General features: G+C 32.2%; 3 protein-coding genes across 4 annotated transcripts; 2 read left to right on the plus strand and 1 right to left on the minus strand.

Moving 5' to 3' along the window:
• Window positions 1-645: 645 nt before the first annotated feature.
• Window positions 646-5791, plus strand: LOC124830891 (U-box domain-containing protein 5-like). The gene is made up of 6 exons (XM_047304752.2): window positions 646-1273; window positions 1860-1931; window positions 2233-2418; window positions 2841-2948; window positions 3161-4314; window positions 4651-5791. Exons 2-6 carry the CDS (start codon window positions 1878-1880, stop codon window positions 5420-5422), a joined length of 2274 nt encoding a protein of 757 aa, XP_047160708.2. The 5' UTR covers window positions 646-1273; window positions 1860-1877; the 3' UTR covers window positions 5423-5791.
• Window positions 5792-8311: 2520 nt separating this feature from the next.
• On the minus strand, window positions 8312-11206 carry LOC148192041 (tubby-like F-box protein 2). Of its 2 annotated transcripts, none has more exons than XM_088100832.1 (5): window positions 10876-11206; window positions 10037-10409; window positions 9865-9952; window positions 9351-9480; window positions 8312-9263 (listed from the first exon to the last, which is right to left on the minus strand). In XM_088100832.1, exons 2-5 carry the CDS (start codon window positions 10388-10390, stop codon window positions 8591-8593), a joined length of 1245 nt encoding a protein of 414 aa, XP_087956958.1. In that variant the 5' UTR covers window positions 10391-10409; window positions 10876-11206; the 3' UTR covers window positions 8312-8590. The 2 variants fall into 2 exon arrangements, with proteins under 2 accessions (XP_087956958.1, XP_087956959.1); XM_088100833.1 differs by having other exon boundaries at window positions 10037-10466.
• Window positions 11207-20605: 9399 nt separating this feature from the next.
• Window positions 20606-23291, plus strand: LOC124830893 (laccase-11-like). Its single transcript, XM_047304756.2, has 6 exons — window positions 20606-20774; window positions 20868-21019; window positions 21130-21374; window positions 21510-21638; window positions 21747-22670; window positions 22937-23291. Exons 1-6 carry the CDS (start codon window positions 20661-20663, stop codon window positions 23065-23067), a joined length of 1695 nt encoding a protein of 564 aa, XP_047160712.1. The 5' UTR covers window positions 20606-20660; the 3' UTR covers window positions 23068-23291.
• The last annotated feature ends 345 nt before the right edge of the window (window positions 23292-23636 follow it).

Consider the following 23636-nt stretch of genomic DNA (forward strand, 5'->3'; position numbering starts at 1 on the left):
AGATGTATAAAGTAATATTATTATTTTTTTAAATAAATACCAGGTCTAAGTAAAAGGGATGAAACAAACTTGGGAAGAAATTGGTAGCAGCACTAAGAATTGGGCTTTTGACTTACAAAATATTACTGACTTGTATTATTTGCATTGTATGCAATTAATTAATTTAATAATTGGTATTGCATTTGCAGCATTCAATTCAACGGAGTCTGCCGTTGAAACGTCAGCTTTTTTTCTCAGTCAACAACATACATAGTCATTCACAGCCACCATCATCTCTTTCTTCCACACACACACATATCCACAATGATCATCATGTCCCTCACATACCATCATCATCATCATTTATTTTCTCATCAACAAATTATAAAAATTATTATAATTACATTATATATTTTTATGTAGCACAATAAAAAAAAAATTCCTAATTTCTAAAGTGTGATCTTTTATGAATGAAACATATGACTGAAAATCAAACACACATTACTATTTGACTTATGTGCATTAAATATGCACATATAATACGTCATATATATATATAATAATTGTTAGATATTTGTAATGAATGAGATGACTTAATTTCTTGCATTTTTTTTAATATATTGGGTGAAGTGAGATCATAATTTGAGAGTAGAAGTGAAAGAATCCAAAATTCCATTCCCACTGTTTGGTAACAGAGAAAGGGAGAGAAATTGTAGGGTTTGGTTGACTTGGTCATGCTTTTATTCGAGAACTATAATCACGTTGACGGGTCTCTCTTTTCTCTTGCCATTTTCTTTCTCTCTCTCTCCTTCCTCGTTACTCTGCACAATAATCTCATATTACGAGATGGTACTCATCTTAAAGAGAAGACTTTTGTTGTTTTTGCTTTCATGGGTAGTAGTTATATGATTCATCAACCTTTTCGAATCCACGCCTTCCTTTGCTTTGCTTTGCTTTCACTGAACAATATCATCTTCTTCTATTTATTGCTTTCTGTTTCAGACTAATCTTTCTGGTTAAGCATCAGATTTTGTTGTTTACTCAATTCAGTTCATCTTGTGTGTCTCTCTCTAGAGAGGGTCAACCGTGGTTCCGAGAATAGATTATGATTCCATTCAACTGTTGCTTTGTTCACCTTAGAGCTGCCCCCGAACACAAAGCTTCATGTTAAATCCATACCCCTGCTGAGTTTTCTGCGGTGAGACGAAATCAGTATTTGAACTCTGTAGTAATTAATCTGAATTTTGGCGCGGTTCAAGGGAGATTACAAAGAATTGCTTCTATTACAGTTCTTGTAAGTTGCTTCTTATTCACCATCTTTAACTCTAGGTGATTTATTGTTCGTTACAGTGTTTTAGGAATTCCTTTTTAACTTTAGTCTGAATTAAAATATTGATTTTTCAACAGTATACCAATCTAGGTTTAAAAAATCGAATTCAATATAATTTTTTCCCGGCTCACTATATCTCAGTTTGCATCGGGACAATCCATATGAGTCCAAGAAGCCATTTTGTCACCTCTGTATTCAGTATTTTTGGAAATGCACATGTGTCTCTGATAGGGGGAATAGAACCAATTTTCACGTTGAAATTTATGTTTATCTCCTTCTGGTAGTGAAATAGACTCTTTTGATCTCAATCAAAAATACAAAATATAAAATCTTTACACTGTTTAAAGAATTACAATAAAAATCATGTATTTACACTATAGGTTAGTAAAATAGCAAAAGAGAAAAAGATAAATACAGAAAAATATGAATATTAGTAACATTTTAGTTTAGATGCAAATATGTTTTCATTTCTAGTAAATATGGTTTCATTTAGTTTTTACTGTATTAGTTATTCTTTCAAACAATATGAATAATTTTGTTTAATGTGCAGGTCTAGGACACTCTCCTAATGAGAATGGACATTGGTGAAGGGGAGGCCTTGCTAAATCCCCGCTCCTTTAAGGTACATAACTATAATTGAATTTCGGTATTATGTTTATTGTGAATGTTTTCCAGAGATTCTCCTTTTAATATACCAATTATATTGATTTTTCTTGAAAAATAGAAAAGTCAGCTATGAAGTTAGTGGTACTTTTTACTATCCAGTTATATCAATTTTCTACTCTAAAACTGGTATTTATTGAAGCTAGAAGAAAACGGAACCGGGCTTCAATTTTTTGTTCTTCAGGATATGACGTTACCTTCTTCAACTGCACTGTGATATTAGAACTAACCAATCTATTAATGGGAATTTATGTCGACAGGTGCATGGTAAAATGTGCACAGAACTTGCAAAATTAGTTGATAGAATCTCAAGAATAGTTCCAGACATAGAGGCGGCACGGCCAGGGTTCTCATCAGGAATAGAGTCTCTGTGTTTGCTGAACAACACAATTGAAAAAGCCAAAGTACTCGTGCAGCATTGCTCTGAATGCAGCAAACTCTACCTGGTGTGTAGTCCTTCATTAATAATAGCAAAGCAACACACACAAATACGACACGCCATTTCTTCTTGAACGCATGCTCAATTTCATACTACTATCCTAAATGGTCTCTTCGAGCAAAACAATTAAATAAATAATTTTTCAAGTATTAGACATCATATTTAAAAGTAAAATATATTGTTAATTGATGGATACTCAATACTTGAAAGATTACTTGTATAGTTCTATTAATTTAGAAGATACTTAGCAGTAATGCACAGAGGGTGAAATTGATGATTTATTTAATATCTTCTTTGTCAAGCTTATATGAAAAACATGAGCACCTAAAAATACACATGATCTTAGCACTTATCAGTGGATTATACTTGCAGGCTGCATGATAGTGATGGTACTGATGATAGTTTTGTTGGTTTGGATACTACTTTCAGGTTATGACAGGGGATACAGTACTCTCAAAATGCCTAAAGACAACACGATTATTAGAGAAAAGCTTAATCCAAATTCAGAACATGGTTCCTGTTATGTTGGCAGTGAAGGTCAGTCAGCTTATATTCTCTATTAAATTTTCTTTTTGATGCTATTGGATTATTACGATTCTTTTAACTGGATCTTTAAACTCTAAAATAAAATGATAATTTGTTTATTACAATCAGGCATATTAACTAGACTCGTCTGACTTTTCTTTTTAAGCCTACCCAAACGGAACTTCATTCCAATAATCTAGTTGAGATTGAAATATAACTTGCAGGTTTCTAGAATAATTCATGATCTTGAGTGTACGAGATTTGTTCTGGACCCCAATGAAGAAGAGGCTGGGAGGGTTGTGAAAGAGTTGCTCACTTCAACTTCAGATTCAGTCGACGATTCTGAAGTTAAAGCTCTTCAGTCTGTGGCATCGCGACTGAAAATAACATCAGCGAGGGCCATCGTAACAGAGCAACGATCTATTAGGAAGTTGTTGGATAAACTTGGACCAAATGAGCTGACAAAGAAAAAGATACTGAGTTATCTTCTGCTTCTACTGAAAAAGCATGCAAAGCTCCTGGTGGAAGAACATGAGGAGAGGGTCTATTCTTCCGAAGAACATGTTGCAACGGAGAACTCTTATCACGATTCTCTACGAAACCATCATGTGGAGTCAGACCAAAGCTTAAACTATGATCAGTATATAACTCACACCGGTGAGTTAGGTGGAGTTGACCTCCCTGAGCAATATAAATGCCCAATATCCTCAAGGTTGATGAATGATCCTGTTATCATTGAATCAGGAGTAACATATGAAAGGATGTGGATAAAAAAGTGGTTTGATGAGGGTAAGGATATATGCCCCAAAACCAGAAAGAAACTAATCCATACGGCTTTAACTCCAAATGTGGCCATGAAGGACTTAATATCAAAGTGGTGCAGAAAAAATGGAGTCTCCATTCCAGATCCTAGTAGGCAAGCAGAAGATATTTCCTCATGGGATGTTTCAAGCACTTCCATTAATAGTATAGGAAGTTATTTCAATGATTTCAACCCGCCAGTGGATCTTAGTAACATGTCAATTGGGTCACTTGATGTTAGTTTTAGTTCAGATGCCTCGCATGGTAGGACCACTCGTGGCTCTATGCTGATCAGGACTAGTGACAATTCTGAAAGACATCAAGTTCATACAGAGATACATGATACTGATTTGATGCTCTTGCCTAAACTCGGTGATCTTCAATGGGATTCTCAATGCAAGGTCATTCAAGACCTGAAAGATCACTTGAAAAGCAATAGCCAAGCTTTTGGTTCTGTATCTGCAGACAGTTTGGTTGAACCACTCCTCAGATTTCTGAACAATGCATATGATCTGCGTGATGTTCAAGCGTTGAGAGCTGGAACTCAACTTCTGTTGGATTTTGTGAACAACTGCAGGCATGATTTCTTTTCCGCTTTCTTAATCTTATTATTTCTATATTGCTAACTATTTGCTTTGCTTATTATATTTTCTCATGTCATTTTTCGGCTAAGATTTTTCTAAATTAATTCACATCTATCCTCAAAAACAGTGTTCATGTGTTGAAACATTGTTTAACATCCTTCAAAAACGAAAATCACGAGAAAGTTATAGAATTTTCGAGGGATATAAATCACATTCTATTCTCTTTTTTATTTTTTGTAATTTTCTTCCATACTTTGATCGTTTTATCATTGCACTTGCCTTTTGATAATAGAATGATCTTTTTGTTATTTGCATATTATTTGTTGCAGAAATGGTAATACTAATTTGAATGAAGAGACGTTCATTATGTTGGCAAGTTTTCTTGATTCAGAAGCGACAGAAGAAATTCTTGCCATACTGGAAGAACTGTCAGGACGTTGGTATAATGCACCTAAAATTGCAGCATCCAGTTCTCTCAATTCTATTTTAAACATACTTGATTTCGAAAAAAAAGGTTTCCAACAACAAGCTATTAGAATAATGTACAATTTGTCTTTCATTGGCGAAGTCTGTCCCCGCATGCTATCACTCAAGTGCATCCCAAAATTGCTGCCATTTTTCGAAGACAGAAACCTTTTGAGGTACTGCATACGTATACTGAAAAATCTTTGTGATACTGAAGAGGGTAGGAATTCTGTTGCTGAAACAAAGGGGTGCGTAAGTTCGGTTACTGAAATACTTAATACCGGCAATAATGAAGAACAAGAACATGCACTGGCAGTTCTAGTCTCTCTATGCTCTCATGTGGATTACTTGAAGTTAGTAATGAGTGAGCATGACAATATCATACCTTCTCTTTTCTTGATCTCCCAGAATGGAAACGATAAAGGAAAGAAAAGTGCGTTGGAATTGATCCATCTTTTGGATGATGTCAACATTGGTGACAATAAAGATTGCCCTGAGCCAAATATCAGCAACTCTTGTCGAGATTCTAACACTCACCCAGCTGAAGAAAATAGACCACCGAAGAAATCCACCTTTCTGAAGAAACTATCACCATTCTCAAAGTCCAGTTCACATGGATCAAAATCCAAAAGATGACGTTCAGATGAGTTCCATATGTGGTTTTGCCTTTCCTAGCACTTGCGGAATTTTTAGCTTTAAAGATTCATTCGCAAAGCATCTGCTACTTAATTTTGCACTGTAACAACAGGTAGTAAGATGATGTACAGTTGTGTTTATGATGATGATATATTCCTTTCAGTATTGACATTCCAATTCAGGACTTGTGAATTGTTAAAGACAGTAGAAAGTTTTCTGATTTCTCTTTCCCTTCATGTCAATATACTAGGTAGACCAATTATACATTTCTTGTTTATTCTTATTGTATATATATTAAACACTTCAGTACTGTGGATACTGCTGTAAAATAGATATTATTGCAATGAAGGTGTTTGCCTATATTTAACACTTTGCTGTTTAATTGTATGGCCTTGATAATAAAGGAGGGTACCTTCCAATTCTTTACCTTCTTTATGTGACCAATTTTATGTTACTATTTTATTTCATTATTTCATTTAGGGCTATCTTGGCACAATGGTAAGGTTGTTGGTTTGGGCTGTTCAAATCTTGAAAGCAGACTCTTGACTACATCTGTCCACTATTCCTAAATCATGCTTAGTTAATTCCTCTAATTCTTATTGAGTTATGATCATTGATAAATTGGTGATCTGATGATGAAAGGTTACCTTTGCTTGCAAGGGATCCTTGTTAAGATATAACTCATCATGGTATAGTAGTTTTCGTCTATTAGTATTAGAGTAATGATAAAGTCACAAAAATTTATTTGACACATTATAAAAGTAAAATATTATAAAAAAATAAATTTTTATAATATTTTTTTAAAAAGTAAAAAATTGAGAAAAGACCATATATAATGAATGTAAAAACTTTATGTATGTTAAAATATTATTTTTTAGTGTTATTCCAAAAAATATATATTTTGACATAATTTTTTTATATTTATTTAATATTATATTTTCTTTTTATTTTTTTTCTTAAAAAAAATATAAAAACATATTTTTTTGACTATTTTATATTGTGTATTAAATAAATGTTAAAATGTGTTACTACCATTACTCAATTATTCCATTATTCCATATACTTGCAGATCCAAAACTGACCTCCACATATAGCACACTCCTTGGATTTTAATATTTAACCGCTAAAAACACATACATTCCGTGAGATTAATTCAATTATAATCCTCCAAGGTTTTAAGAAATCTGAATGAATAGTCCTGTCCCGTCAATTACACACTACTTTATATATATATATATATCATGCAGACAAATAAATTCATTTTTAATATTAGACGAAATATCTTTTGGTCTTTAAAAATATATAGTTCTTCCTGATTAGTTTCTATATATCAAAATTCAAAAATAGTCTATTAATCTTATTTTCCGGGACTCGTTTCGAATTTTGACATGTTCAAAAAATTAAAAAGTCTTTCCATCCTCCTATAATTTTGTAATAAGAAATAACCAACCAAATTGTAGAATTATGTTTTTCTGGTTTAGGTGGGGTTATTCTTGCCAAGTATTATTGTTCATAAACTCATTCAAAAATGGCGTCCTAAGATTATTTTTGTATCAAACTTCGGATTCAATTTATTACCTATAACTACCAGGAACATACCGGTTGATCAAATTATATATATATATATATATATATATATATATATATATGGGGTTTGCTAACGCGCGTACGCCTGTTTTTCAGTTGGTACATTTTAGCAATATGTACCGGGTTTTAGTAGACAAAAATATCCTTATACATTATGGATTCGAAGTTTTAAGGTTAAGGGTATTTTAATAATTTTCATTTTCAAAACTTAAAAAAAAAAACAAAAACCCCCCAAACCCTTACTCACCTCTCTCATTCCTCTCAATCCTTTCTCTTTCATCTCTCTCACTCCAACCTTTTCTCTGTCATCCCTACTGTAGTCCCAATTGAAAAAAATCAAAAACACATGCCTTTAAAAAATTTTCCTTTGTAAAGAGTTGAGTCATTGATATATTCACCTTCAAGGCAAAGGTTCATTCAAGATCTCTTCAATTTCACCATCTTCACTAACCTCTCTAATTTCATCATCTGTATTTGTTGAATCATCATCTCTAAAAAAACCCTCCAGGCCAATTACCAATTCTTTCTGATGTCATTATGCTTGTGAAAATTAGATAAAATTATATATGACAAAAATTATAAAATGAAAACTCATTATAAAGTCATTTTTTTGTAAGAAATTGTTTAACAACTGAGTGTTTCTGATTTTTTTCCAGGCCAATTACCAATTCCTTTGATGTCATTATGCTTGTGAAATTAGATAAAATTAGATAAGACAAAAACTCTTTATAAAATCATTTTTTGTAAGAAATTGTTTAACAGCGAGTATTTCTGAATTTTTTCCAGGTTAATTACCAATTCCTTTATGCTTGTGAAAATTGGATAAAATTAGATAAGACAAAAATTATAAGATGAAAACTCATTATAAAATCATTTTTTTGTAAGATTGTTTAAGAGCAAGTGTTTCTGATTTGTGAGACTACAGTAGAGATGACAGAAAAAATATTGGAGTGAGAAAGAGGAAAGAGAAAGGGTTGAGAGGAATGAAAGAGGTGAGTAAGGGTTTGGGGGGTTTCCTTTTTTTTTTTAGTTTTGAGAATGAAAATTATTAAAATACCCTTAACCTTAAAACTTAGAATCCATGATATATAAGGATATTTTTGTCTACTAAAACCCGGTACACATTGCTAAAATGTACCAACTGAAAAACAAGCGTACGCGCGTTAGCAAACCCATATATATATATATATATATATATATATATATATATATATATATATATATATATATATATATATATATATATATATATATATATATATAAAGTCAGCTGTATAACATTGAAGGAAAATAACTCGGAACTACATACAACTAAAAACTCATTATTGGAAAACAAAAACCAGATTTGTTTGTGAGAAATAAAATGAGACTTTATATTATAAAAGTGAAGATTCACTAAGCTTACTTTTAGTTGCAGCGCTATGAAACAGCATAAAGTTAAATTCCAGAATGAACTAACACAATGGGAAATGCTAAAGACTGCACAGCCCCTCAGTTGCATGCCCCACCAAGCCTGAGGGAACTGTGCCTGGCACATTACATGTATGATACAAATCAGCAGATGATCCAGTGCCATTGGTTTCATTCACAAGCTGGTTTGGTGTCAAAGCTGCTCAGACATATGGCAAAGGCTTGGAAGGCAGAGAGCGGATAACGGTAATCCATAGTAAATATGTCTTTTCCAATCTTTCCAAACTGCAAGATTACTTTTTCTTGTTCTGCAGCTAAAACATTATGAGATGGATCAACAGCGGCCACAAGTTGAAAGTTTTTAACAGAAGCCACTGTAACACGACCCTTGAAGTTTAGGCACCAGCATTGCAGTTGCTCGTGCCATCTAGGAGCCTTATTTTTTAGTACCATGGGCTCAGCTGACCCTTGACTAGGTACTGCTAGCTTAGGGAGGTTTACATTATTTAAATCTGTACTTGGACCTTTTCCTTTTAGAGCTGGTGAGGGAGAAAAAGGCTTGTCAATGATTTGAGGGAAAGACGTAGGTGTTGGAGCAGTGCCCCCTTCCTGAATAGCTGAGACAGGTATGGAGTTCATGGTACAATGCATTCTCCTTGGCCCTCTTGCACGGAGAACATTCAACTCATAGGCAATGGTGCCAACAACATAGTTAAATGCTGAAACTCTAGGAGATGCCTGCTTAGAATGGAATCTCCTACTAGACCCACTATCTTGTTGAATTGCAGCTCCGTGTGGTGGTTGGCTGTCATAAATAGTGAACTTGGTACCCAAAAAATTAGACCTGTCAAATTTTATTGTCAAGTCAAAGATATGGTATGGAGCCAGATGAAAAATAATAAAGGCATGTTTCTATCAAACCAAAACTTACCTGAGTTTTCCAACATATGTGTTGCTGGAGCGAGAAAAGTCATCTGCAACCAAAGACACAATAAAGTCTGTCCCTGTTGCCCTTCTTACCTTTTTGGCAGCTAGTAGCAACTTATCAGTCTCGTTCTCCGCTGCAGAATTAACATCAAAATAACACAACTTATCAGTTATCGCTTCAAGAACAAAAGTTGGCTTGGCTTTTGGTAAATCCAATTTATCCGATTTTCCTCTTCTTCAAATAGCTCAAATATATTCTGGTTCACAATATATGTGGGTGAATACCAAGTAATCCATTTGAGAAGAGTTCCAAAGATAATGATGTTGACCATTGTGCATAAATAAATGAGTTTAATAATACATGAATCATGAATTTTAGTGTAAGAAACTTGCAGTTCAATATTCAAAGTTGTTCGCTCAGAATTTTAATAAGTAACTTAAAATGAGAAACATAGCATCCCTGTTTCTATCGAAAAAGAAATGGTACACATCAGCAATGAACAAAGTAACAAACTTACATGGCACCAGGCCAATGTATAATAGATATGTAGAAGTTTCTCTGTTCCTCCTGATAAAGCACTGTATTGGAGAATCCCGTGGCCCGGGCTGTTTATAAACATAAGAGAAAGATAAGAAACAGAGAAAAAGGAAAATTAAGATTGAGCTACGCAAGGGAGAAGAATTTATCACCTGCTTCAACGAAATAGGAAATGTGATCCTTCCACATTGTTCAGGAGTCTTGGCAATTTCTTTGGTAACATCCCTCCAAGATTTACAAACTGAACCACAATGAACAACAACGGCACGTGCAGGCCAGGTAGTCTCGCTCTCTTCCACCCTACTTATTATGTCCAGCAGCAACTCAGGGGGTAAATGCGCCCACTGCCCTTGCTGAATCGGTTCAAGTGAAGTTAGAGTGATATCTGGAGCAACATGTGACTTTGTTCGACCATTCCAACGCCTGCTCTCCACACCTCGCTTTGACATGTTGCCAATCCCGTCTCTCATCTCCTTCAGTTCTCTTACTATGCTTTTCAACGACATAGTCACAGAGCATATCAATCTTCCTTCCACCAAAAAAATTGCAACCACCCAATTAAAACCCAAACAAATCTCCACTCTACACAGTGAAAAAAATACTCCCATGTATCACAAAGTCACCTCTTTCGATTTCTCAGATACCAACAACAACGGCTCTTAGCACAGCATAATGCATTGAAACCATTACTAATTCAATTCAAGCTCAAAACACATTCACAAATCATACCTTGCGAATAACAAGTATTCCCCTAACTCCTGACAAGTGTAATATATAAAGTAACAAAACTAAGGAATAAACTATTTTTCATCTCCCTCCCTAAAAGTATCACAAAAAAAAAAAATCAAAGACTTTATAGCAGACACCGTGTCCTCATCGATCTATAAATTCTGATGACAAACCAGAATGAAGAATGCCTAAGCACAATTTTTTTTTCTTCTTTTTTGTTCTTTAAACACTAAATAAGGGGCAAAAGAAGGAAGAAAAAAACCTGAAAATTGACGCGAGTGAAAGTCGAATCACACCAAATCAGCTGAGAAATTGAGGTTTGTCTATAGAAAGGTTGTAGAAAGCAGATCGATAAGCGAGGAGAAGAAGCGAATCGGAGAAGGGAAATGAGAGATACGAGTGAGGAGATGAAGTGGTTTTGAAGCGAAGAAGGTTAGGTTAGGTTAGGAAGAAGGAGGAGGCGTAAAGAGGGAATATTCCGGCGCCAAGTCTCCGCCACTAGCACCGCCGCGAAAAAGGTAGTCCGAACCGGAATGCTGTGACATGAATCGGATCCAGTCTTTTATCTTAAATCTTATTTTAGCAATGTTGTTGCAGAAAGCGAAGCGTAGTTTATTTGGGCAATCCAGTGCGCTCCACCCACGCTACTCCCTATTTCTTACACCGCGACACGTGGCAATCTGTTTCTTTTTGTTCAACATCGTACTCGTAACACAAAAAATGGTGATCAAATCGTTCATCACAACTTGGATTGTAGGTCATCCAATCAACGTTTCTGCGTTACCTCATTGGAAATAAATCACACCCACTCACAAAAACTTCCCTTCAAGCTAATTTTGTGTGCGCACCCGTTATTAAGAATATAAAACTAAATTAATTAACAGAAAATTAAATTATTAGATTTCAAATTTATTAAATCATGGTATTTCTGTTAAATACTTTTAACATTATCGGGATAAAAGCGCTGACATTTAGTTTTGAAATGTATATCCCATAAAAGCTGTCTCAATTATCAAATAAATATCAACTGAAAAGTCGTTTTTATGTATCAGTGTTTCAAACACGATACAAAGGAAATTAGTTTTCAAAATTCAATATTCAATCAAAATTCCTTATCTTGATTGTATCTATACGTTACGATAAAATGCAAGAAATGTGATCCTATATGATCCAATTTAGCGTCAAGAAAATTTTTAATTCTGGCGATTAACGATATACAAAGGTTCGATTGTTTAAAATATAAAAGGGTCATTTCATTACAGTGTCAAAAAATCAAGTAATTCAAAATTAAGACAATTCAACGTGCTGTCAAATTTAATCTAAAATCCTTCAAAATAATTAAAACTGAAAAAGTGAAATTTTCGAATAACTCTTTTGTTTATGGAAAAACAAAAGAATAATATGAAAAGAAAAAAAGAGAATTCAGTGGTAGCACCCCAGCAACGTTAAATTATTATCTGTACGAAATACAGCTGGATATTAGTGGCTTGCATTCACAGATAAGAATATGCAAAGTAAGCTTTAATGATGTTTTTCGGATATAAAATATTTCAAAAAATAAATAATAATGAAAGAGTTGAGCCGATTGAAAGGGGATAGTGTTGAACACGATTAAACACGAAATAAAATGAAATTTGTGAGGTTTTATTATATCGGTGTGTACAGTTTGAATTGTTTAAAACGGGGTTTATCACCACTGTTTTGAACTTCTCTTGAAAGCTATCAAAATATAAAATTGTGCTTAATGTTAAAACTCCAGCATTTCCGTCCTGAAATCCTCTAAATTATATAAAATTTCCACTAAATATTTTACTTGTAAACTTTAAGGTTATTTTACACCTTGAATATATCATAAATATTCATAGGTTTTAATGAAAAAAAAACGTTAAATTTGTAAAATTTGATAAAATTCAAATTCATTTAGTTTTATAAACAAAAACTTGATTATATTGTATTACGTAAGTGGTGGAGTTGTTGATTCTATTTAACATTTTTTTAATATTAATTAAAAATTACATTTAAAACTTTAAATAAATCTAATAATTATTTAAAAAGTTAATGTTTAATCCAAAATTTTAAAGAAAATTTAATTTTAATTAAAAAAATCAAAAATCAAAAACATATTTAACTGTAATTTAAAAATGAAAAAGAAAAAAATTACATGTAATTTAAAGAAGAATGGGACAAATAAAGGAGCGGGAGTATTAAATAGGACATTGAAGGAAAGCACGTTCCATAATGACAACTACATTGACACGTCACAATTGAGTAACGTTTTAATTAGCCCAACTTGGAAGGGTTTTAATTTAAACGTTTACCTTAAACTAATATACTTTCCTATAAAAAACAAAAAAAAAAAACTGAAACTAATCCTGTTGGATCAGAAAAGAAAATAACTGAAATTTAGTCAGAGATCATCTTTCATTTTCTAAAATAATTTTGTGCAGAGTTTATCCAAATAATTTGATACATTAATCACTTGTCTTCAATTGAATTAATTTCATGGAAAGGGGAGATGTATAACATTTTTCTATTTTTATCAGTAAAATATAAAATATTTTCGTATTATTGTAAAAGAAATACGAATAAGACCTTGTGATTTAAATAATAAATTTAATTTAAAAAATATGGTTTTGATGTGACGTGAAGAGGTCGAAGGAGGGTGGGGCTATTGGGAAACGTTGGAAGGAGAAAAGAGAACAGAAGAAAACATGTGACACTTGCACGTGCTGCGTCTTCCATGTCCTTTCTTCAACATTTATCTTCTATCCACTGCTCCAGAGAACAAACATGGCCGTGGGCCTCTTTATTTCTAACGTTTTTTGTTATGTCGACCTCTGCAACTTTTTTTTTTTTTTCGAAACGATGCCTTTTTCTGTGTTCATGAATTATCATCACTTGAATATGAATCATATGGAAGCTTCCTTCTAGTGGTGGGGCTTGCTCAAATTCAGTGCTCGTGTTTCAAATTGTACTTGGAATGAAATAGCTGAAATCCTTTTTTTTTTTCTCTCTTCAGAATACTCATTAAGAAAAATTAGCTATCAAAAAGAAACAATAGATTTTAAATTTAATTTGACTTTAAAGAAAGTGATTTTTTGAAAGTGGTTTGTAAAATGAAATTACATTATATATTTTAAATTAATTTTATTTTTAGTTGATTTAGAATTTTTAACACTTTCTTACGTTCATATATAAATTAGACATTAATATTTAGTTCAATAACAAATAAAATAATATATTTAATAAAAAATAAAATTTATATCAAGATATACACATAAATTGTTATAGTTAATGTGTTAGTTTCTATAATATATTTTTGTAGATGAGGTTTATGCGTTGTGTTTTAATAGCTACAATTTAATACTTGTCTTTCTATTGTGAAGCGAATGTTTTCCGGTCTTTGCCAAGACATTTGAGTGATTTAAACTTTTTGTTCGATAATTGTATGTAGTGAAGAGACTAGTTTGATTCTGTTCAGTGGCCTTTTCATGAAAAGAAAATATTAAACGTATTTTGTCAACATAATATCGAAAAACTATATATTGATAATATTTTAAAATATTTATTTTTTAATATCAGTATATCTAATAAAGTTCTTGTATTTTACTAAAATGTTCTTATGTAATGTCTTGGCAATCCTTCTAGTTTTTATAATTGAATTAAATATTATGCCTGACTCATTCGACATAAACATAAAGATGAATAGTTTAGATATTATAAAGGATATTAAATTTTTGTAATTTTTCATTAACTCATCACTGTGTGACGGGAATTGGTGATGTGTGAAAATAGTTGAATAAGTACGGATTTGAGTAATATATGGTGAGATGTTTATGTTCTCATGTATGTCCTCATATTTAATAATTTACTTTGTTAGACAGTCTTAAAAAAAAAGTATATTAACTTTTATTGTGGCTGTTAATTTCGTTATTTGAAATCCTTATTTTTACTTTTTCTATAATTATTTAATTATTATTTATGATTTGATTTGAAATTCATGTAAATACGATTGTTTTTATATTTGATATTTAAAAAAATTATATTTTCTTGAATTCTTAATAGCATCATATTTTTTTTTTTACCTATTATTATTTTTTGTTTTTCGTATATTTAGAATTTTATGTCTTTTTTTTTTCCATATTGTATACAAACAAGGCACTATAATAAATGAATAAGTGAGATGACAATTTTCATAATTCATTCGAAGTTATGTGTTTGTATACTGATTTCAGAATAAAATCTTTTTTATCCCCTAATTCTTATAAAAAAATCAATTATATTTTTAATTTTTATTTCGTATTCAATTTAATTTTTAACAATAATCTAATTAAGTTCTTTCCATTAGATTAGTGTTAAATTTTTATTAAAATTTATACATCAAATCACAAAATTTAGATAAAATTATTTAACGTATAAATTGTATTTATGTAAAATAATTTGACATATAAATTCTAATGGAAATCTAACATTAATATAAGAAAAAGAAAATCATTTAAAAAATTAAAAAATTAAATCAAATCAAATAAAAATTAAAAATCTAATTGAATTTTTTATAACAACTATAGAATTAAAACAAATTTTTAGTTTTGGTTTTATTACTTATATGTGTATGATAAGGTGTATTACTTAACAAGTCCATATTATTGCAATTTGAAGTGTTGTTTTATTGATGGTGAGATGATATGAAAATATATAGTGGATATTCTATATGTTATTTAATATTCATCGCCTATGTATTTTTAAAAAAGAATTAATACCTCTTTTATATTTTGCTTGGATTAAGTGATGGAAATCAAATAAATGAAAAAGGAAAGAAAAATGGAATAAAAGTAAAGATATTTGCAAATGATTGTAATTAATTGTCAGAACTCTTAAAATCTCATGTTAGTGGAAGGCATGTGTAGGTGTAAGGTGTCTAAACCCTTAAAAACCAAATGTGAGTGGAAATCAGGTGTTAGTGAAAATCAGAAAGTGGAAGACAGGTGTGAGCAGCGGAGTGGCCGATCGGTTTTGACGGTTATGAAAAACTTAAGCTTTCAATTTTTCGTGACTCATCTTCTTCAACCTTCTGAGTTCTTCATTTCCTCCTCCTTCTCTCTACAAATCTCATTCTTCTCTCTCTAAGAATTCTCATATTTTTCTTCTTCCAATCTGCAATCAGACCACGTCTGAGACTTCCTGGTGTCAAGAGCTTTCTTTTGCACCGATCAAGTTGCTGGTTTGAGCTGGTAAGTTCATTCCTCTCTCGACACTGTTGTTTTCTGTCACATGCAAACCAAGTTTCTAGTTTCATGAGTTTACCAACTTCTTCTATGAATTCCTGATAGTAATTCTAGTCTTTTGTTTGGTATAGTTTTGTAAATCAAGAAACTCTAGGTGCATAAGATTGGGTAGTGGTGAGCTTGATTCTGCAATCGTGAGTTCGACTAAGCTTAAGAGGTAAGGGAAACTTATATAATTTGATTATGATTCTTGTTCTTAATGGTTGTATATTGGTTTGATTATTTGATGAATATGAAGTATTGGTGCTACTGTATGTTGTTTATAGGAGTGGATGATTTATAACTGAGGTAGATTGGGTTGAGATAAAGTTTGATCGTCAATCTGCAGCTTTCTGTATAATCTTGTGTTTGACACCAAGAGTCAGTATTGACCGTTCGGTTTTCCTTTGAGTGTTCGGTCTAAACTAAATTCTTCTTCTGTAGAGAATTTAGTTAATGACCGATCGATTATATATATATATATATATATATATATATATATATATATATGTGTGTGTGTGTGTGTGTGTGTGTGTGTGTGTGTGTGTGTGTGTGTGTGTGTGTGTAAATGAGCGTTCGGTCTACGTATAGTCTCTCCTTTGCACTTCTTAAAACAGTTTCGTTAAGATATTCAATAATACCTAAATTCTTAAATATAATATTTATCCTTGTTGAAAATAAGACATGTGTAATTATGATTAGAATATATTCTTTCATTGAATAAGTTATGTAGTGCTCGGTCATAGACCAGGTGCTCGGTCTCATTAGTGTTCGGCATTAAACAAAGTGTTCGGTCTAGTTGGTAGTGTTTGATTTAAACTCTTATGTTTCAAATAACAAACTTTCATCATCTTCTGTTATGTTCAATTATATGTGTTATATATTATTATACACTTTCCTTGAATTCTGTCTAGTAAAAACCTTTCGGTCAAAGTTGTTACATATCCCGTAGTCTTTTCTTACTATTATTATAAGTATTAGGATTATAAATAGTCTTGTCTCGTATGGACCGTTTGGTCTATTCTGTGGATAAGTGAAAGACCGCTTGGTCTTACACTAAACGTTCGGTTATAATAATCTAAACAATATTCTCTCGTTCGGTTTTGCTTCTAAGATGGGATATTGTTTTCTGGAATTGGTATGACTATGTTGATGATTAATCATGATGAATGAGGAATGTAATGTGAAGTATGATGACTTTAAAGTATGATGTAATTTGAATGGTATGGATATGAAAGAGTATTCCAAGGAGGAATATCTCAGGAATTGTTATGGAATGGTAAAGTATGAACGTGGTAATGCTAAGGTGTCGTTTATCCTGATATTCTATGATTACTCATTCTCAAGTAGAGAGGAGTAAATCATGTGTGAGAATGGCAAGAAGTCCTAGTCCATAAGGTTAAGATGGGCGATGTAAGAACGGACTAACCTCAGGTGGCAGCTACTGAGATATCCCAGCCACTACATCACCCGGGTGCAAAAATGTCGTAGCTACACAAAATTCATACAGTCCGGACAGTCAGAGTCAATTGGTCGTTCATTGCATGCATTAATGTATGATTGGTGGATTGATATGAATTATATGTTGTGTTGAATTAATTAAAGTATATAAGCTTACCTTATTTCTTGTCTTGTCTATTTTGTACTTCCTGTTGTTGTTTTCTGTTGCAATGATCATCCTTTGGATGTGAGCAGAAGGAGAGGAGTTGCTGGAAAAGGCTCTGGAAGAAGTAGAGGTTAAGGCCGAACCATAAACCGTTCGGTAGTTATAGATACTGTATTTTGTATACCCGTTTTGTTTAAGGCTTAGTTTTGAAAATAGTTCGGTCTAGGCTTTGGCTTAGTAAAAATTTAAATTCTAAAGTATTATTGTAATGTCGTTCGACCATAGTCGTACCTCTTCTCTTTCAGAACTGAACTATAATATTGTTAATATGTAAATATTCTATGGTATGTTTTTATACTATATTTTTGGGATGTTACCTTAATTTTAAAAAATAAAATATATTTGGTAATTTGTCAATTTAAACAAAAGACGAAAATATTATTATTATTATGACAATAAAAATAATTTAATATGGGAGCACATTAGTGTGATCCAAAAAATACAAATAGATACATCTTTGTAACACACTGTAAACATGTAGGACATTTTCTTTAAACTCAAGTAATAAACTTCGAACTTCTCAAATAAGAAATTCAACACCCATAGAATGTTAAAATAGAACAATGAAAATGTATTATGTCTATGTTTTAAATAATGACAACATATACAAAAATGTAAGAGTAAGGTTGAAAATGTTCAATTACTCAATAGCTTTTCTTCTTCTTCTTTTATTTTTTTTATTATTTTTTTTAATTTAGGCATTTCTTTATATGTTCGTATCAAATTATTCCATTCAAACCATTATTTTTTCACAAAAGTGAACTTGTTCATTTTTCTGAAAAGAAGTATGTCAATGGAGGGGAAATTTTAAGATCCATGATAATGAGATATTAATGAAAAAAAGTTTAAAGGAACGAATGAATACTATAATTTCCTTCTGTTTTTATTTTGATGCCCTGGTTTGGGATACAACTCATTTTATTTATGTTTCTTTGTCTATCCTATCAAATTTCTATCTGCATCCTATCTACTTGGATTTTATTTTTTTTTTAACATACTAAATTAATTCTGACTATAATATGTTAATAATTTTTTAATAACTTTTTGACAATAAATTATGTATCATTATTTTATTGATTTGTATATTTGAAACGCATCACTATAATATAAATTATTGGAAAAAGGTTGCTAAAAAAATATTTTTCGAAAATGTTTTTCCAGACACACTTATTCTGAAAGCATGTGATAGGATGCAAGAAAGAAATTTGGTGGGTGAAGGAAGAAACACATCACAACTGCTCACAGCCCATCGACTGTGTCCCAGTAACCCAACACTTTGTCCCTAACGGTGGATCTTCTACGTGGCAGGGGTGGCATGGGCCCCCCAATTCTTTTTAAATTTATACACTGGGAACTTTTAAAGTTTTTTGAGATTTTTAAATTATATATAGTATATATAGGAATTGATAGAAATTAAATTAAATATATTTTTATTTCTTTCATAAAACACAACGTTTAATGTTTAATGTTAATGAATAATAAATCACAAAATTAAATATAAATAAAAATATTTATTAAGATACTGTTTTTTATTTTTTTATTTTTTAAGTTTCTCACTTATTATATTAATTCCAACTCTAAAATTTTTTGTTTTGTTTTAAGGAAGAAAGAGAAAGTTAAATACAAACTCATTAATTTTTTCTATAATATTTTATATTCTCTTTTATTAATATTAAAGAAAAAAAATGATAACTTTGTCTCTCTTAATAGTGAAATATTAATTTGATGGTTAATATTATTTTTCATCTCATGAGTGTTTATATATTTATATTTTATGAATATAAAAGAAAAAGTAATGTATTATGAATTTTAGTTTAATAAGTAGCATGATTTTTCATCTTATGAATATTTTTACAATAAAGATTATCAAAATAAAATTACAGAATAAGATGAGAAATGAATTTCTTGTCGATAATATAATCATTTACAATTAATTCAAGAATTTGAAAAAAGAAAGAATAATCTTTTAGATAAGTGTGATTTCTTTTCTGATTATAATTATACTAAATTATGAATTAATTTTTTATTAATAACAATAATTAAATATATAAATTTTGAAGGTCCCAAAACTTTTTGCTTATAATCTTTCCACAACAACATTGACAAGCTTTAAACTATTCCGTAAGAACATTATAATTAATTACAAAATTATATTTTAATTCAGCATTGCATTGAAACATATCATAATCTTAAAATAAGTTGAGGCACCTAAACAAAAGCTTTTGAAATCACAGGTTGATAATCAAAAGTTTTAAAACACATTAATTTACTTTGATATATATTGTTAAATTAGGGTTAACAAGCGATAATTTAAGTTTAATTGGATATATCACATGATTTATTATACACACAAAAACATTTTTAGTTTATCAGTGCTGTTATCTTACTAAAGAATGACCAGTGGCTAGTTAATTACACAGTGACACAGGCTCACATTTCTTAACTTGGATATGACGTAGCAGTATCTTAAAACTTCTTCTATTTATCTGCAACGCCAATCTAGTCTGGTCCCAGGTAATAGAAAGTCTACCAGCGAAGGATTTACAGAAAGAATGTAAGTTCTAAAGCAAGCAACCATTTCTGTTTGCTGAATATCCTACAATAGCCAACTAAATTATTATTAACTCAAATACTAAGTACTGATATAATATATATATATTTGGTTGAAAGCACACACATAATTATCTGCTCAATCTCTCCCTACAGTTACATTCTACCATTTAATATATTGCTTCTCTTTAAAGAAATAGATTAGCGCAATGTGTAAGGCTTGTTTGGTCCCCATATCCTCACTTTCAGTCCACACTGACATTAAAAACTATAAAAGAAATGAATTGTGCTTGTGAATATTTTTATTGGCTAAGGAATCTCAGCCTCTAAGGCATTCCAAAGACGTTGAAGTCCTTCTCAACATATCGCTTGCAAGCCTTGATGTACAACAATTTCGTTACCTAATCAAGTTCTTTTTAATAAACTGCTTAATTAGTCCAACCTATACCTTTGCAGCAATTTGTATAAATACTATGTCTGCATTTCTTCGCCACAACTATCTCATCAAACACTGCATCATATATACATATACGTACTAAACTGAAGTTGTCTAAGAAGAGCAGAAAAATGGCTGCTGGCATGGACTTCAGCAGTCACAAATCTTTTTTAGTGATTCTTTTCGGATTTCTTGGCTTATTCTCCTTCACAGTTGAAGCAGCCACAAAGAAATACCAGTTTGACGTGAGTTATGTTGTATGCATTTATTATGGTCATAATCGGCATGCTTAACATTGATTTTTGATTTTGATCACGTTGATTATGTTCTACCTACAGATTCAAGTAAAGAATGTGAGTAGACTTTGTCATGCAAAACCCATTGTAACAGTAAATGGGAGGTTCCCAGGGCCAACGATTTATGTGAGAGAAGGAGATAGAGTACAAGTCAACGTAACCAACCATGCAAAATATAACATGTCAATTCACTGGTAATCCAATTTGTATTTTCCAGAAACAAAAGTGACAAGAATTATATTATGTTTGCACGTGCAAATGTGGGATTCTTATAGCATTATATGGATTATTGGCTATACTACAGGCATGGAATTAAACAATATCGCAATGGTTGGGCTGATGGGCCAGCTTACATTACACAATGTCCGATTCAAACCGGTAGCAGCTACACTTATGATTTCAACGTTACAGGGCAAAGAGGAACCTTGTGGTGGCATGCTCATATTCTTTGGTTGAGGGCCACAGTGTATGGTGCTATTGTTATCATGCCAAAACCAGGGACTCCATTTCCTTTCCCACAGCCAGCTAGAGAATTTGAAATTCTGCTAGGTTAGTTTCAGTTTCTGAAATACATTACACATATAGTGTTTGGTTTTACGCTATAGATATACTACTTTGAACTTAAAAGGTAATCATAATGGCGATTTTTGGCTTTTCAATGGATTTTTTCGAATTTCTTAACAGGAGAATGGTGGCACAATGACGTGGAAGCTGTTGAAACGCAAGGGAACCAAATGGGGTTGCCACCAAATATGTCAGATGCACATACAATCAATGGAAAGCCAGGACCACTCTTTCCTTGCTCAGAGAAACGTAAGAAAAAAATATGGATATAAAAAGTATCTTTTCTCCAGGGGGAACTAAACTTAAAAACCGTTTCATTCCTAATCCTCCAATACAAAATTTACATTCATGTTTCAGACACATATGCAATGGAGGTTGAACAAGGGAAGACTTACCTACTAAGAATCATCAACGCTGCCCTGGATGATGAGCTTTTCTTTGCCATTGCGGGTCACAACATGACAGTGGTGGAGGTTGACGCTGTTTACACAAAACCGTTCACCACTCAAGCCATTCTCATTGCACCTGGTCAAACCACAAATGTTCTTGTCAAGGCCAACCAAGTGGCTGGAAGATATTTCGTGGCTACAAGAACCTTTATGGATGCACCGATCCCAGTTGACAGCAAATCCGCCACAGCTATATTCCAATACAAAGGCATTCCAAACACTGTCGTCCCTTTTCTTCCTTTTCTTCCTGCTGCCAATGACACGCGTTTTGCTCTGAGTTACAACAAGAAACTAAGAAGCCTAAACTCTCCTCTGTACCCTGCTAATGTTCCACTCCAAGTTGATCGAAACCTCTTTTACACCATCGGTTTGGCCAAGAATTCTTGCCCCACGTGCGTCAATGGAACGCGGCTTCTTGCTTCCCTAAACAATGTCTCTTTTGTGATGCCCCAAACCGCGCTTCTCCAAGCTCACTACTTCAATATCAAGGGGGTTTACAGAACTGATTTTCCCGATAAGCCTTCAACCACTTTTAACTACACGGGTGCACCGTTAACGGCTAATCTTGGTACTTTAACGGGCACAAGAATTAGCAAGGTTCCCTTTAACTCTACAGTGGAGCTAGTTTTGCAAGACACCAACCTCCTCACTGTTGAGTCGCACCCTTTCCATCTTCATGGCTATAACTTCTTTGTTGTTGGAACTGGGATCGGTAATTTTGATCCTGCAAAAGACCCAGCTAAATATAACTTAGTAGATCCTATTGAGAGGAACACTGTCGGGGTTCCCACCGGTGGTTGGACCGCAATTCGTTTCAGAGCTGATAATCCAGGTATGTATGTGTATGCATGTCTTTCTAGAAGAAATTATTTCGTGCAGTGTGCTGCTCATTCTGTCATAAATTAGCAAAATTTAACCACATATCATATAAAGATTGGTGAGGACCGTGAACAATCGATGATCTGAGACTATTTAATAATTTCTTTACGATGAAGTGCATCTGCGACCTTAGAAAACTCAGAAAATGTTACACATTCGGTAATATAAGGATTGTCTTAGTTGTGATATGTTGACATGTCTAATTTTATGGTTGTGTAGGTGTTTGGTTCATGCATTGTCATTTGGAGCTGCACACAGGTTGGGGATTGAAAACGGCGTTCCTGGTGGAAGATGGACCAGGACAAGATCAATCTGTTGTTCCTCCACCAAAGGACCTTCCAACATGCTAGACATGTGTAAAATAAATTGTCAACAACCTTGGATTGTGTTATATTCGACATTTATTATCTGTTAATACTTCCTGCAAAAAGATGCAGAGTTTTAATCAAGAGCTAACAAGTGTAAGCCCAATTTGGAGCATGCATAATATTTACTTGTGCTTTTTATCCCAGTGTTATTGATATGTATTGCGATTTAAGGTTATGTTAAACAATTATAAGAATACATTATTCAAGATGATGCATTAATAAATTGTTTACCTGATAAACAAAACTTATCTTCTCATTTATATAGTTGTCATTTATTTCACCAAAAGACGGAACTGAACGATGCATCCAATTAGTAGAACTTTGAAAGCAAGATATCTACTTCCTTGTTGCTTGCTAGTTTCTTTGAAACCAAACTTGCTATGTTCATGAAGTTTGATTGAATCTTCAGACTTCAAAATTAGAATGCTTATTAAAATTAAATATATAAAATGCTCTCGAAAAGGAAAGATAAAATAAAATGATGGACAGTGTTTTATGGTTCTATAGGTTCATTCATGCATGCGCAATCAAATATTCAGCTATTTCATACA

Source organism: Vigna umbellata, chromosome 10 (assembly GCF_029865625.1).
Source record: "Vigna umbellata cultivar VRB3 chromosome 10, Vumbellata_1.0, whole genome shotgun sequence".
Classification (NCBI taxonomy): domain Eukaryota; kingdom Viridiplantae; phylum Streptophyta; class Magnoliopsida; order Fabales; family Fabaceae; genus Vigna; species Vigna umbellata.

Excerpts from the sequence above, each read along its gene's own strand:
- LOC124830891 (XM_047304752.2), top strand. The coding sequence starts at position 1,878 with ATGAGAATGGACATTGGTGAAGGGGAGGCCTTGCTAAATCCCCGCTCC. Across the intron at positions 2,949-3,160 it reads CTGTTATGTTGGCAGTGAAG|GTTTCTAGAATAATTCATGA; the intron begins GTCAGTCAGCTT and ends TATAACTTGCAG. Across the intron at positions 4,315-4,650 it reads GATTTTGTGAACAACTGCAG|AAATGGTAATACTAATTTGA; the intron begins GCATGATTTCTT and ends TATTTGTTGCAG.
- LOC124830893 (XM_047304756.2), top strand. The coding sequence starts at position 20,661 with ATGGCTGCTGGCATGGACTTCAGCAGTCACAAATCTTTTTTAGTGATT. Across the intron at positions 21,020-21,129 it reads TATAACATGTCAATTCACTG|GCATGGAATTAAACAATATC; the intron begins GTAATCCAATTT and ends GCTATACTACAG. Across the intron at positions 21,639-21,746 it reads CTTTCCTTGCTCAGAGAAAC|ACACATATGCAATGGAGGTT; the intron begins GTAAGAAAAAAA and ends TTCATGTTTCAG.
- LOC148192041 (XM_088100832.1), bottom strand. The coding sequence starts at position 10,390 with ATGTCGTTGAAAAGCATAGTAAGAGAACTGAAGGAGATGAGAGACGGG. Across the intron at positions 9,481-9,864 it reads ATACATTGGCCTGGTGCCAT|CGGAGAACGAGACTGATAAG; the intron begins GTAAGTTTGTTA and ends TTAATTCTGCAG. Across the intron at positions 9,264-9,350 it reads ACATATGTTGGAAAACTCAG|GTCTAATTTTTTGGGTACCA; the intron begins GTAAGTTTTGGT and ends AAAATTTGACAG.